Source organism: Pagrus pagrus (genome assembly GCF_965226575.1).
Source record: "Pagrus pagrus genome assembly, chromosome: 23".
Lineage (NCBI taxonomy): Eukaryota > Metazoa > Chordata > Actinopteri > Spariformes > Sparidae > Pagrus > Pagrus pagrus.
This window is the reverse complement of record NC_140205.1, coordinates 4,665,952-4,681,155: the sequence shown is the minus strand read 5'-3', so window position 1 is coordinate 4,681,155 and position 15,204 is coordinate 4,665,952. Positions and strand designations below refer to the sequence as shown.

General features: G+C 42.9%; 1 protein-coding gene across 6 annotated transcripts in view; it reads left to right on the top strand.

The window, feature by feature from the left end:
* LOC311252930 (uncharacterized protein) overlaps positions 1-15,204 on the top strand; it is a 64,484-nt gene that overhangs the window by 42,380 nt on the left and 6,900 nt on the right. For all 6 annotated transcript variants that reach the window (XM_084346592.1, XM_084346593.1, XM_084346589.1 and 3 more), the window contains 4 exons: positions 4,222-4,386; positions 13,688-13,758; positions 13,857-13,967; positions 14,114-14,211. In XM_084346592.1, the coding sequence (XP_084202718.1) occupies positions 4,222-4,386; positions 13,688-13,758; positions 13,857-13,967; positions 14,114-14,211 (445 nt within the window). The remainder of the gene's footprint in view (positions 1-4,221; positions 4,387-13,687; positions 13,759-13,856; positions 13,968-14,113; positions 14,212-15,204) is intronic.

The following is a 15,204-nucleotide window of genomic DNA, read 5'->3' as shown; positions in this document are numbered from 1 at the left end:
CTTTTTTATATAGAGAATGATTGATTTATTAGCTTGTTAAATGTATGCAGTGTACAGCTTTTGTCAGAACATACAATGGCTGAATTCCCCTCAGCTTTTAAATGCAGGTTGTTTATTTCCTTACAGATTTTAAAACTAGTCTTTAACTGTTTAACTGCCCTATAAGAATTAAACAAACTCAGGAAAAAAGATGTCACCCAGAGGATTCTGGTGATGGCTTGTGTGCTTTGACCTCTTAGAGGCCAAATGCATGGTCACACTCTGGGGGGAGGAGGAGGGAGCGAGGGGGTCATCAGCAGGGCGTGGAGAGGTCACGCCTGAGGTCACACAGTGACTTAAAGATGCCCAGTGTGTGGCATGTCTTTGTGTGGATAGGTGAGATTCGGTTACCCTGGAGGTGAGAGCAGTTCAGCCTTTGAATGGGGCTCTAAAGTAATGGAGGGAGCGACCCCATTACGACTCAATGTGTATGAGACGGTTGAGAAAATGGGTTTGTGACACCAAGTTCACACGACGAACTGCTGATTTACATTTAGATTTAGGGAAGAACGGTTGACGGTTGTGCTGGTTTGTGAGAAATTAAATTAACCATTTGAGTATTTATCAGCAAAAATGCAAGATATTTGTTTGTGTTATATAAAGGTACATTTAAATCTGCTCCGACTAACGACTAGCTGTTGAACAAGCCAGATGTATTTTTCTCAGGAGTTGGTAGAGATCAAAAACTTAAATTCATCAATTCTCGGACAAAGCAAAAGGACAATTGAGACTTTTAATGAGCCAGACTGAAACTTGAATTTCTCCTGAATCAAATGATGTATGACAACTGATGCTGACTGCTAGTATAGGGTGGGAGAAACTAAATAAATACAGGAGAGTCAGGTGCCCCGAATGTTGCAGGTCTTCGAGGGTTAATGGGACATTAGCTTCCACAGATTGGTTTCTCATCTTCCTGGAGTCTACTTTCATATTTCAGCCACAAAAAATACAAATTATAAGTATACATAAAACAACAAGGTGCCATAAAAATGAAAACAAAAACTGTCAGAAACACACTGCTCCAAAAAAACACACAAAAAAACCCAAAACAGATCAGAATAAATGATATAATTGATAGATTATTCCATATTTCTCGAACTGATTCATTGAAAGAGACTTTGTTTTTGCCATCAACAATGGTTTAGCAATCCTGAGATTAATCTGAAGCCAGAAATCAGCTGCGATAAGATTCTCCTGCTCCCCAGCGAGGCTCATGATAAGACCTCTGTCCGGATTTGCTCATCAGGAATTCATAGGTAGGATTATCCCTCCCCTCATAATTGTTTCATGACTGTTTCCCTTGCTGCCCCGGTCACTCTGCGCTCACTCCAGTGTTTAGCATTCAGCTGCTACTAAAGATGTTAGCGTCCGAATGAATGTAGTGATGTGCGGGGCCACAAAGAGCACTAATCTGAACTGACCCCGGTGGATTGTTCAAGGAAGCCGAGGAAGCTACGGGACAGATTAAGCTCCAGAAAGACAGAGATGGTGCAAGTAAAGATTAGTCGTGTACTAAGCGAGGATCGTTTCCCCCCCAGAGGACCACACACTGACAGTGTAGCCATGTCACCATTGTCTCTAAGCCACCGCTGCTGTGGACTCATTGGCTATTGTCTCCGAAATCCTCCAGCGTTTCCCCAAAAACCTGGACTCAAGCCCTTTGATTGGCACTTGTCAGGGCTGATAGAGAGCGGTGACGTGTTGGGAAAGGCTTCGATAAAGGAGCCCTGAAAGGAAAATCCCCTCCCCATGAATAATAAATTGGCGAGGATTTTCCCTTTTACTCCACCCCGCTCCCATTCTGCCCATTCTCTCTGGAGATAGAGGAGTGCAGGCTCTGGGTGGCATCAGTGAATAGCCTCGGCACGCTGATTGTCTAGCTGATGCTCATCCCTTTCTCAAACATGCAAAGAAAGAGATACAAGTCCAACCTTCTTGCCTCTGCCTGGTGCGCTGGATGGTAAAGGCCAGGCAGTGTGTGTTGGAGAGAGTGTGGGCGGTGTGTGTGTGTTTATTGTCTCCGGCGGCCTTTTCGAAATCAGCGAGGGGATTTGACTCGGCCGCTCGCAGCCAAATCCAGCTATCTGCTGCGTTCAGATGCTGCGGTTGGTATGGAAACCTGCTCTGTGTGTTTTAGATGGGCTCTTGTTTCCAGCTTGAACTGACCAGTAATCACTGCGGTGCATTCATGGATTAGACCGCGGTGGAGGTTAGGATAGGAGGGTTTCAAAAGAAGGAAACCAAATCCTGAATAATTTGTTTTCACCCTGCTTTAAAAGATTGTACTTTACAGACGCTGTGTGGACGAATAGATTTTAACCAGTTAAAGATAAAATATTAAACATTTCCACATGAAAATGCCCCAAAAAGACTCAAGCTTTGTCATAAATGTGTTAAGTTGTGTACTTACATTATCCCAAATGTTTCCTACAATGTTTAAACCCAGAGAAATCTGTAATTTTACTCAAGGTAACAGCGCGTTTCATTTGATCGCCTGGCACTAACTTCCAGAGAAACATCAGATGATACATCAGAGAGTGAGGAAGAAACATAATGTGAATAAAACTTAAAAACATTACGTCATCCCTGAACATTTCTGCCTGAGTCGATATTGTTCTGAACAACAGCAGCAGAAGTTACGTACTCAGTGTGTAATTGATGTGCTGATGATCATTAGGGTCATTTTATCAAGTCAAAAAGCCAAATAATTGATGTAACGACTTCTTAAATGCTTGGATTTGTTGCTTTTTTCTGTTGAAAAGTCCAGTTTATAGGATTTTGTGGCATCTAGCGGTGTAGCTTTTGTATTCACTCATAGATACCAGCAAGATAAATAAAAAAAAACCTATCTTGCAATTTTGAAGAAAGAAACACATTTCTGGATCCATCCCTTTATTCAGATCCACACCAGGAGTTAATGTGGTCTATTCTGAGCCGAGACTCATTCTCTATCCAAGTTTCGTTGAAATTCGTTCAGTATTTTTTGTGTTATCCTGCTGACAAACCAACAAACCAACCAACCAACGGACCCGGGTGAGAACGTAAGCTCCTTGGCGTAGGTAATAAACTCACATAAATGTCAAAAAAGGAAATATTCTTACACCTATTTTCCTAATCAAACAGAAAAACACCACCATGCACCTTCTGAATTTAAGTTCCTCTCATTATAGAACTAAAACATACTTCATCCAAAGTAAAAGTCACCAGTAGTGTCTCTCCACAATCACCTCTTTGGTCAACTAGTATCTTCACATCGATCATGTCGTCACTCTAGAAATCCCAGACATTTGGTTTATGTTGCATATGAAAGAAATGATGAATTCTGCGCCCTGAAGATGAACACATTCCTCATCCTGTCGTCTGTTTTGGTGACATTGAGACTCGAGCGTGGACACGAGGGGCCGACGGGAGCGTGTGATTGTGTGCAGCGTGGTGGAAGACGGCCTGTCAAATGAGACATGGCTCCATCAATCTGGGCTGCTGACCTCTGCGCGCTCGCTGACGGGACAAATGAATCCACGGCGCCACGTTTTGGACGGCTTGATGAATCTGCTGGTCAAGCTGTCTCCTCCTAATGAATAGAGCCATCTCCAAATGTATCACATTTTGAATTATCGCCCATGCGCTAACACAAGCAACACTTTTTGCATGAAGAAAGGAGTCCGAAACTCTAATGGAAACTGTTGCAGAAGACAATCTGAGACCTCCTTAAGCTCAAGACTGCATTGATGGAGCTCTTTGTCTCTGCTCTGCTACACCAAGACGTGTATTCAGTGGACTTTATACTCAGAGATAATGGGACCCTTAATTGGCTGGTCAGTGACAAAATGCACGGCTGTTTGAGTTTCGGGCAGAGCGTCCGTTCCTTAGTGAGAGTCTGAAAGGGCTGGAGGGAGACGTGAATGTGGCGTTTAGCAGAACAATGTGACGAGAATTAGTGTTTATTAAAGGAACAGAAATGGGTTTTTAGTGCTTTTTACTAAGTGGCTACTTCCACTTAAACGACCATGAATATAGATGTGGTTCCCCTTGTTCAGCACTTGGTTATTGTCGTGTTTATATTTAAAAAGTCGCCCCTCTACTACCCAACAGTTACCTGACTGTTAAATTCCTATCAGATCAAGCAAAAGACTACCAGATGTAAGACTTCTGTATTTTTATGTTGTATCTCTCTGCTCTCAGGGTCCAGTACAGACGAAGGGGGCGCATGGAGAGACCACTGCACTGATGAGAAGGATAGAAGGATGGAGGAGAGGAAAACTAAGGCGCTGAGCATGATGTCCAAACTGCAGGACGACAGGCCTCGTCAGGCAAACGGCAGCAGGGGTCGCTCCAACTTTGAGGACTGTGAGTTTATTTATCCTCGACTGAAAAATGATTATTTGGTGTCCTAAAGAGAAAACTTTGGCGATTTGCAAGCCAGAATCCTGGTGCTTTATCGTAGAGCTGCATCTTTTAATGGTAATGAGCAGCTTAAAGGCTTCACACCGAGCTCACTTTATCATGTAAATACATTTAACTTCTGTTGTTTCCATGTCCTGATTGGAGCAGCAACTAACAATTAGTTGTATCATCAATTAATCTGCAATTAAAACAATTAAAAGATTATTCATGTAGTCTTTAAAATGGCAAAGGAAGTCAAGAAGTGGTGTTTTCGCACAGTAAGCAGTGAGGCTCGGCTTACAGGATGACTCGGTGCTCGTGTTGCTATCCTATCTGAGGGTGCCGGCCCTGGACAGGCTCCTGAAAGTTCGTTCAGTCAGAAGAAAGTGGGCTTTTAGGGAGTTTTTCAGACAGTGAATGAACAGTGGTGCCTTCATCAAGGGCCAATATAAGTAAAGTTTAAATTGTGAATCCTGCAGAGCTACCCTCCTGGAGTCCCGGAATAAAAATAAAGAGCTGGAAAAAGAGCATAATAGGTCCCCCTGAATCCATCTCTGCCTGCCAACACTCTTCTTCAATTCCTGCTCACACAATAGACCATGTGAGGAAAAACACAAACACCCGACACATTTACCGACGCTCCTCTCGACTCTGAAAATTTCCCCCTCAATTACGGCACTTGATTTATTAGAATTGCCTTTTTTGCCAATAGGAGTTTGGCCAGGATGTTCTCCAGTTTCCCTCAAGTGCCTAATTTCTGGCGTCCAAGCCTTTGTGAGGGCGCTTGGGGCCGGTGGGTCCGACAATAAGCATCCACACCTCAGGTCAAGGCTGAGGGGGCCGGCCCTCCGCAGAGGTCAGCCAGGTCAGAGTTCTCCCGTGAGTGCTGGCAGCCATGAATGGGACTGATTGGACAGGTTTGTTCAGACGGTAGTCAAGCAGGATGAAGAACCCCGCAGCTGGCTTCACTGTTCTGCAGCGAGGTTATTACTAATGGAAAGCTTTGGTTAGTGTGAGTGTGTGTCATTGTAGTCTCGAGTTTTATTACAGTTCTTGCAAAGCAAAGTCATCTTTGCCCTCTTAAGTGGTGTTTATCAGGTTACAGCTTTGGTTTAGAGTTGGTGGTTTACAATAAGGATAAGATCAGAGTAATTTTACCATTTTCATGTTTCAGCGTCATATGAGATCAACTCGAAGTCACCTCCAAGTTTTCCCCGACTATAGAGGGCATTCACGTTAGAAGTTCCTCATAATACTACACAAACAATTATACGTCAGTGTGTGTTTGTGTGTGTATGTGTGTGTATATGTGTGTGTCTGAGGTATTCTTCAGAGAAAGACACTGTGCTCTCTGTGCTCGTGTTTATGGGTGTGGTGTGTTTACTAAGACTGTCCCGGTACAATCTGTAATTTTTCACTCCTGAATATTCGCCAGGGTTCCTTTGTTTCGTCGTGTGTGTGTGTGTCCTTGCACATACATACACAAAAGTGTTCCCGTGTGTGTGTATGTGTGTGTGTGTGTGTGTGTGTGTGTGTGTGTGTGTGTGTGTGTGTGTTGGCTAGCTCTTGTCCAGACACTTGTAACTGTGCCTCCTCATTAGTCTCTGAAAGAGCCTAACTGCTCATAATTGTCTCTTTTCGGTCCAACGCTGACCACTTGCCAAAGGTTTCCCAAAATAGAGAACACCCACACACACACACACACACACACACACACACACACACACACACACACACACACACCTATAACTTCCTGTACTCTGCCACCATTCATCCATTCAGCCATGTGCCATGTGGCTCGTGTTGGGAGTTAACAGTTGTTTCTTCACTTTGTTATTATCATTTATAGTTGTTAATTAAAATTACAGGCGTTCAACGTGCTTTTACCTCCCAAACTGTGCTTAACTGAAGTACTTCAGTTCATTTATTTACTGTAAACATGTTGCACACACTGTAATAAACAAGCAACTGTCAAACATGTGCTGATTGATCGCAGCAGCTATGATGAAGAAAGCAAAAAGTACAGGAGACTCCTCAATCAATCGTCAACCTGCCGCCATAAAAGATTAATCAGCACAAGTTAATCCAACACAAGGACAGACATTCAGAATATCTATATAGAAATCTTCTCGTTTGCGTATGTAGACCACATAGAAACATCAGTTTTAAATTGAGGCTGTTTATAACCAGTTAAAAGTTCCTTGTAGTACATTTAACAATCGGAACAGGTTGAATTGCATTAAAGAAATAAGTTGTTTTTTTTAAATTTCGATCATTTAAACACCCTTTTTACGGACTATAAAGCCCAATTTGGTCCCATGATGTGTGACTGTGGAGAACAGCCCACTCTGAACAGACTGTAAGTGGATGGAGAACAGGGTGACACTGATGTCAAGTAGCTGTGGTCTCCTTTGTGTTGCCACCGAGCAGCAGCAGCAGCTAGTGCTTGTTAACCAGCGTGGTGTGTGTGAGGGACTCTGCGGCTCTCTGATGAATGTCCACGTTGATATGAAACACCTGGCGGCCTTGAAGCCGGCCTCTTTTGACCCCACCCACCACCACCAACACCACCTCTAGCCTACATCACTGTCTTCTACCTGTGGGCGGAGATCAGGACTAATTGTTGTTTTCAATGAGCTTTAAAAAAACAAACAAAACAAAGAGAAATAAGGCCGACGGAGTGAACAAGAAAGACCAGTCGCTTTAAAAGAGAGATGAAGGGAGCTGACGTCAATAGTGCGAGGTGTTTGTGAGTGCGTTGTGTGTGTGTGCGAGGATGTCTCTGGTGTGTGTTCTGGTACAGTGCCTTTATGTAACCCCCTGTTTGCTCAGCCTTTGGTCTGGAATACCTCTATGTATTTACCATCAGTCCAGAATGACTGGGCAAACAAACAGGCCGTCTGTTGATGAGCAGCAGCGTGGAATAGGCCCGCTGCATTCACGAGCGAGAGAAAAGGGGAAGGGAAGAGGGAGAGAGAGCAAAGTAAATCTGTCAAAGAGTCTATTATACGGTGTCCAAACAGAGAGCGCCCTTCCACAATGGCCTTATTAATGGCACAATGTCAAGGAGCGGCGGGGCAATAATAGCAGATGATTTTGCTTTGTGAGGTTATCTCTCTGGAGATCTGGTATTGCAATACAAGCAGATGATTTGGACTCTGGGGGCATATCAGTGTGGATCTGCCGCAGGAGCTGATTGGGCGTAGGCGTGTGTGCAGAAAGCGTAAGTCGTGGTTTGTGGTGAGGCCGATGGCGTGCAGCCAGAGACAGGAGTGTGGCCGCTACGTGTGTCTTTGTTTGTTTTCCTCGCCGCCGCCCCCCACTTCAACACACACACATACATACAAACACACACACACTCTTCTCAGGCTTTTTTGGAGAAAGTGAGGGGGAGGACTCGTGTTTTCATGGAGCAACAACGGGGTTGCGGGAGAATGCTGCCAAATACTGTCACCCGCTTTCACATTGTAGTGCCCACTCAAGTGAAACCAGCACACGTTGCCAAATTCTGCTCTGAAAAGACTATTTTATTTACCAGTGAGACACCCTGAATATTCATGTACCACCTCGCTATTTGTAAAACTGTGGGTTTATATCTTTATGTGTTAAGTTTAGGAAACTACAACTGTTTGGTTAAGATCAGAAGGAGATCACGGTCACGGCAAAACATCACATTTTGCTCGTTGACTATAAAATATGGGAAGTATAAATGTGGAAGTGCCTTAAACCTGCAGTCTTCCTAATGGCCAGCAGGGGGCGACTCCACTGGTTTCAAAAGAAGTCTGATTGTATGTAAGCTTATGAGAAAATTACCCTACTTCTCCCTCAGTAAAAAGTTTTCTGATGAGTTTCTTGTCCCAAAAACAAAGACGCCAAACTCGAAGTGCATTCATCAATAGGTGACGTCACAGTCGGTCTGCACTACACGGTTTTGCGGCAGGAGAGCAACATCACGCTACTTCCATCTTTGCCTCTGAGAAAGGACAGTCATTTTTACCACGACCACAAGAGGTTTGCTCGTCTGGAAAACAGAAGAAAAAAAAACTGTTAATTGCTCGGACAAACGATCAATGCTGCGCCTCAATTCTCCTGTTTTATTGTTTAACAACGGTGAATAAAAGTGAAAACAGATTTCTGGAAAGTGATTTAAAAGCCACATTAAATCTTCTTTGATCAAGGTCAGGAAAACCTCTCTCACTGACTCACTCTGTTCTCTAAACACTTAGCAGTTTGCCGTATAGTGAGCAGTAATCTGAGACACCTGACACATCTCTATGCGTCACCACTGCCAGGTGTAGTGTCACATAATGGTGATTTACATTTTACATTTCATCAAACTCGTGTGGATGGAGTATAAAGTTTACAGCTTGGTAAACTGATGATCAGATGTAGAGCAGAGATCATTAACACATCTGCACAATGGCCAAAACAGCTTAAACCACATGTAATCTACTCTCCATGCGCACGCGTGGGTCGTCTGGCTGCTTTTATCAGCCTGAAAACCTGCTCGCTCTCTTCTACCTCACCTCCTGCTGGTCTGCCACAGTCCAGTGTTTTTCCTGGAACACCTTCATCAGATAAGATATCGATCTTTACCTTTGATTCGGCACCCGGTTCAAAACAGCCAACAATGCCTCATTCTATACTATTGTGAAATGACACGCTTGGCCTGGTTTACAGGTCCGCTTTGGCGCTCAGACCTCTCACCTCCTTATCTCACAGCAACACACTTCATATTTTTATGGCTTTTGTCTCGTCCCATTGAGGCGGTAGATTTACAGGATCATCGCATATTTAATCACTTAAACCCAAAACATCCCATAAACCCATTTCTCAGAGAATATCAGCGGTTAGAGATCGGTTTAGACTCTGTTTATCTCCGCGTGTGTGAATGCTATTTGCTCTATATTCGCGCTCTTAATCACATATTTCAGGGCTGTATATGTGGGGCACGTTGCACTCTGACATTCTCCTGCTATTAAAAAAAGGGGGTCACCTCCTCTCCACTGCTGAATGTGACCTTTGTTAAAGGAATTATAGGACACTTTATACAGTGTGATGATGAGCAGAGACAAAAGTCTGGGATTAAGCGGGAAAGAGAGCAACAAACAAAGTGAACTCGTTAGAGATACAATGGACCCCTGTGTGTGTCTTTGTGTGTGTGTTATAAATTGCATCCTCGCTCTGACACGGTTTGACAAGTCACTTGTGAAGGTTTAATAAACTGTTTTATTTTCAATTCAGGCACCTCACTGGTCAGGAGAGCAAATACCTCGAGGGAGATGAACACGAATTTAAACAAAACTTTCCACAAAATAGACTAAACTTTGCCGTGAATCACACATATGATGTTTGTGAAGTTAAAATATAATTTTGAAAGTCGGGAAAGTCACAGTTTGTCTTAAATAAAGTCAAATAACATTTGGTTGTAGCCAAAGCTAATGGAGCTGTAAATTAAACCAAAACACAGTTTACCCACTTTGACTGATGGCTAACTAGACAGCTAAAGTAAGAGGCCTAGCCTGTGAGATAGCATTAGCTAAACTAAAGCTAACTCTAGTTGTTGATTTTACCTTAGTTGTAATATGTACATGAAAAATATCTACTTTGGTCTCTTGACATTTTGGATATTCAGTTTTATCTCACATGATTAAATGAGGCAGCAGCTGAAGGAAAAGACGACTAATCTCCTGCTCGACATCAGCAGATCTCAGCAGCTGCCTTCTCAGTGTTTGACTTAACTGTAGTTCATGTGTTCTGGTGGTTAAACATCTCATACTTAAATGTGTTAAATTGTATATTGATGTGTTATATTAGGCTGATTTAGATATAAATATGAATATACACTGACAGATTGAAACTTACATACAAATACATTTCGTGCTTGACAGTTATGTGTGCAGACTGAACTCGTTTTAACACATTTTCAGGTTTCAGGTTTTCATCCTATACCAAGACTGTACTATTCTGACGCCTTGTTTCAAAAAGCATCCACTTTTTTAAAAGAAGCCACACTTCTAAAATATTCAGTAATGTACCATAATAAACTCAATTTTAAAATAGTAAAGTTATGATTCAATAAGGAACCGTCTGATAAACAAATCTGCGAATCTGAGCAGACATTCGATTCCCGCTTTCAACACCTGACAGTTTCTGCTGCTCGGTGCTACCTTTCAGGCAGTAGGCTGCCGTGAAATCACGGAGGTCACAGTGGGAGATATAAATCATACACAGATGAGTACCAATAGTTGTCAGTCGAGCAGTCAGCAGTGTTTTTCATCTGTCAGCTGCAGACATTGAAAATGACGTCCAAGTGTGTGTGTTAAATGAGTTGTGACCCGCGGCTGTTTGCAGCCTGCGGACCGCTGCGCGAGCAGTGACTCCGCCAGAGAAAAGGAACAAAACAGAAAAACAAACGCCAGTGAAAGAGTGAACCTCCCTGCTCATCATCATCATGGCCCCATTCTTCCTCTCTCAATTGCAACTGAATCGCCTCGGTCTCATTACAGATTATGGCCTCAGCAGAGTGACTCTCCCCTTTCTCTCGCCTTTCTCCACACAGTCCCTCTCTTGATTAACATTTTCTGCTAGGCTTCACACCAAAGGCACAACCTGTGCGCTTTAAAGGCAGGGTGAAAAAAAAGCCATCAAGCGCTGGAGTGGAATCAGATAAGGCTATCAGGCAGGAGGCTTTACTGCCTCGGCTTTGTCCCGCTCCTCCACCCGCCCTCGCTTCCTCCCTCAATCTCTCACTCCACTGCACCTTTTGTCCAGATGATTCCCTGACGGAGTGCTCCCCTCAGCCAGGGTCCCCCCGACCTCCTCCAGCACCACTGCAGGTCCACAGTGTGTGTGTGTGTGTGTGTGTGTGTGTGTGTGTGTGTGTGTTGTATACAGCAGCAGTGCAGACCACAACAGGCGAGGCTGAGGTCAGGACTGATGTTGAGTTTGAACTCTCTTGAACTATAACTATATGCTCCTAATAGGAGTGTTGCGTTATTGACAATAATTGTGATGTTAAAAATGAAATATTTATACACACAGTGTCAGTAATACACAATGTAAGTGATAATAATATTCTGTGACTGAGCCAGCACAGATTTTAGGCCTTGTGGAGTTTGCCACATTTCACTTTTCACTATTTATTCGGTGTAATTGTCTTTTTTGTGCACTTTTATTTAAAGTTATGGTTACAGACTCTCTCCTCCTCCCTACACTTGGATTTGGAGTTTATTTAATTTGCCAAAAAAGAAACAAAACAGTCAGTAAACAACACAAGCAGCATTTTTTTTGGAATTTTCTATAGATATTCTGAAAATATCATTATTGTGAATTTGTGGGTCCGCTAATCGTGTAGTGACACTCTCACCATCACAGTGTCTATCATAGAAAATAGTATAAAATATATCTTAGTTTTAAGGTATAACTAGTGCAGTGTGAGTTAAAAACATCTCAAGATGTGCAAAGAGACAGAATCACTGTGACGTAACACAACTCTTTTCTTTCTTTTATCTTTTGCAGTGTAGAGTTTCTACAGTTTTTCCAGTTTTCCCGTTGTTACCTGGGTGTAGTGACGAGAGAAAACAGTGCCTCTTCCTGTTCGGGGTTGCACGATGACTGATTTTCATCCGACCGTCTTTTTTTGTCTGTTGCCAGTTTGATGTACTGTGTTGTGTCCATGGGGCAGAATGAGAGTCAGAGAGGGTCCTGAAGAAGTTGTTCCTGCTGCCTGAGGTTTTAAATTAAACTTTAAAAAAGCATGTGAAAAAAAATGCTCCTGCACCTGTGGAAAAAAGATGGACTCATATGGTGATAATACAACTTTAACCTCCTCACACACAACCGATTGGTTCTTGCCAATCAGTAGAGTATAATAAACCGATCTGCGTCCTTTTTTTAATGAATATATTCGTGTGTTTCTGGGCTGAAGTCACTTCGGGTCAACTGCTAACTCTCCTCCAGATGGTCAGTGAAGCTCAGCCTGTTGTAAAAGAGAAGGTGGATCCATTCACTCTCTACCACAAGCTGCCGATTCACTCTAGCAGATTGACCAGCGCACTGATGCAGCCGCCGCGTCCATGTGTGTTCGAGTCTTTTGAAGGGACTTTTAAATCCCCACCAGGCTGAGCAGCGGCCGCATGTGCGACTCCAGATCCTCGTCCTGCAGCCTCTTCTCATCGCAGATATTTGCAAACAGATGCGCGAAGCCGGCCCGCAGGTTTTTTTTTGATCAATCAAGCTTTAACAAGTCAAGTTGACTAGATGCGAATGTAACATTTTGCATGTGAAAGGACGAGGCCACGGAAGGCCTGGTTTTGATTAGGCCTAAGCTGATAAATGGCAGATTCAAACAGCCCCCCTGCCACTGTGGAGAAACCCCAGAGGTCCAGGGGTTTAAGTCCAGACTGATATCAACTCTGTTGCTCCTCTTTCTTCTCCAAACCAATGAATAGATCCATTATTCAGTAGACTCATTCTCATCTCCTAAATTGAAGTGGCAGCAGCTTAAAAGCCCCATTTTCTACCCCCGTTTTTTTCCAAGTCGCGCTCCCTCCCAAATTTGCCTACTGAAATATTCATGTCAGTCTCAGTCTGTCCCCCTCGTGTAATAATCGTTTTTATATTGGAGACTTTAACAGTAATGATTAGCTTTAAGTTAAATAAATAAGGAACAGTGTTTGTAAAACACAAGTAGGTTAAATGTTTTGAGTCTGAGTGGAGTCTTTTAGGATAATGAAGATAAAAGGGTCATTTAGAGTCACAACGTCACGAAAAACGCAACAGTTTTACAGAAACATTCGCTTATTTCTGTAGCTTGTACGTCATAATGAAAGAAAGAGTCTCAGATGTAAAGAGGCGCAAACTAAAGTGAGGGTGTAAGATGTGTGATTACATTACACTGTTTCTGATGAAGCAGAATGTTGTGGTTCATTTCGATGTCCTGACCGCTGCGTCTCCAGCATCTGTTCAGCAGCCAAGTGCCACTCTGCCCCCCCACCAGTCAAGGCCAACTGGACTCCCTGTGAACCACTCGCCCTGTATTGTCCACTCTTCATGACCCCGGTGTGACCAGAGGAGAGAAATATTGCTCTAATCCACTCTGCACACACACACATGCTCACACAGAGAGGCTGAATGTTGTTACTCGAGCTGGAAATCATTCAAAATCCAACTTTTAGACTGAAATTTTGTTCTCGTGCCGTCAGAAAGTCCAGTTAAGGTTCATCAGGCTCTAATGGTTTTTTTCTGCTTCTTCTCCCTGCAGTCAACTTTTTGGCAAAGTATTGCATTTTCAGTCAGGAGAAGCTGGCGGAGTACAAAAGAGCTTTTGAAGCAGTAAGTGAAAAGACATTTTATCCCTCTTCATTGAGGGTGTTCTCACTGTGATATTAAGCACTTCCAGTGATGGTGATGGTGACGGTCTTCCTCTGCAGGAGGACAGTGACGGTGACGGCTACATCTCATGTCTTCAGGTTCTGCTTGCTCTTAAAAACATCATCCCACCAGAGCTGCTGTCTGACGAAGAGGAGATCTACGTGTACAGGGTCAGTTTCTACTTCATCTGTCCACATGCAAATACAAGTACACAACCACTCACATACAAAACCAATCAGAGCCTCCAGTGGTCGTAAAAGTAGCCTGACTGCCAGCCTGACGTTGATCATCTCATCTGTGGTTTACTTTGCTTCAGATCCTGGAGATGGTGGACTTCAGAGTGACAGATGGACTCGTGGACCTGAGGCTCTTCGCTGTGATCTCGAGTCTGGCACAGAAAATCGCCACCATGGAGTAAGTGACCATCAGCTGACACACTCCTCAATGGAGGCGGAAGAGGAGTCCCTGACCTGCCATAAATAAGAATAAGAGTGTGTACGCTCAGTTTGTTCCGCTGATTTTGTCGACGTGTGTGGGGCTCCCTTTGATCGGCTTCAAACATTTTATGTGACTTCAGAAGTCAAAGTTATGAGTTTGGGTGTGATAACAGCAGCACAAAGAGGAAAAAATGCAAAACATGCTCTGGTTTTAGCTTTTGCAATATGAGGATGTGCTTATTTTCTCTGATTTATAACACTTTAAATTTAATATATTTAGTTTTTGGACTCCTGGCTGAACTAAAGCAGGTATCTGAATATGAAAATTTGGGGTTTTATCCTGAATCCTACACAAGTTTTAAGTGCAGTGTTGCAACTTGTCTCCAGTAGAAAATCAACCTAATAATAGAAATCTCTTCAGACAAGAAAGAAAATAAGAAATCACAAAAAAATGACTTGATAAAAGAGGTGAAGGCATCGCTCTCAGTTCTGGAGACTTGCATGGGCATTTTTCACAAGTTTCTGAAATTTTATAGACTAAACGATCAATCAATAACTACCAGTTTTTTTAAATGGATACAAACAATGGATGTCTGAATTAAGTTTACTTGTTTTGTTCAACCAAAAGTCAAATTAAGCCAAAGTTAAGGGAAGAAAACCAGCAAATATTCACATTTTAGACAGCACAGCGATTCCCCCCTGAATTTTCCATTACCATCAGTTAGTCAGTTGATTGAAAATGTATCTGAAACTATTTTTATAATTGATTTAGTAATGTGTTCAAGCAAAAATGCCCCAAAAAAGCAAAACTACTTTCAGATTCTCACATCAGGAGATTTGATGCTTTTTCGCCGTCATGACAATAAACTGAGCATGTTTGAGTTTTGGCCCGTTGGTCGAACAAAAAAAAGACATTTAAGGGTGTTAACAGGCCGTGGGAACTCATAAAAGGCATTTTTCACAATTTCCT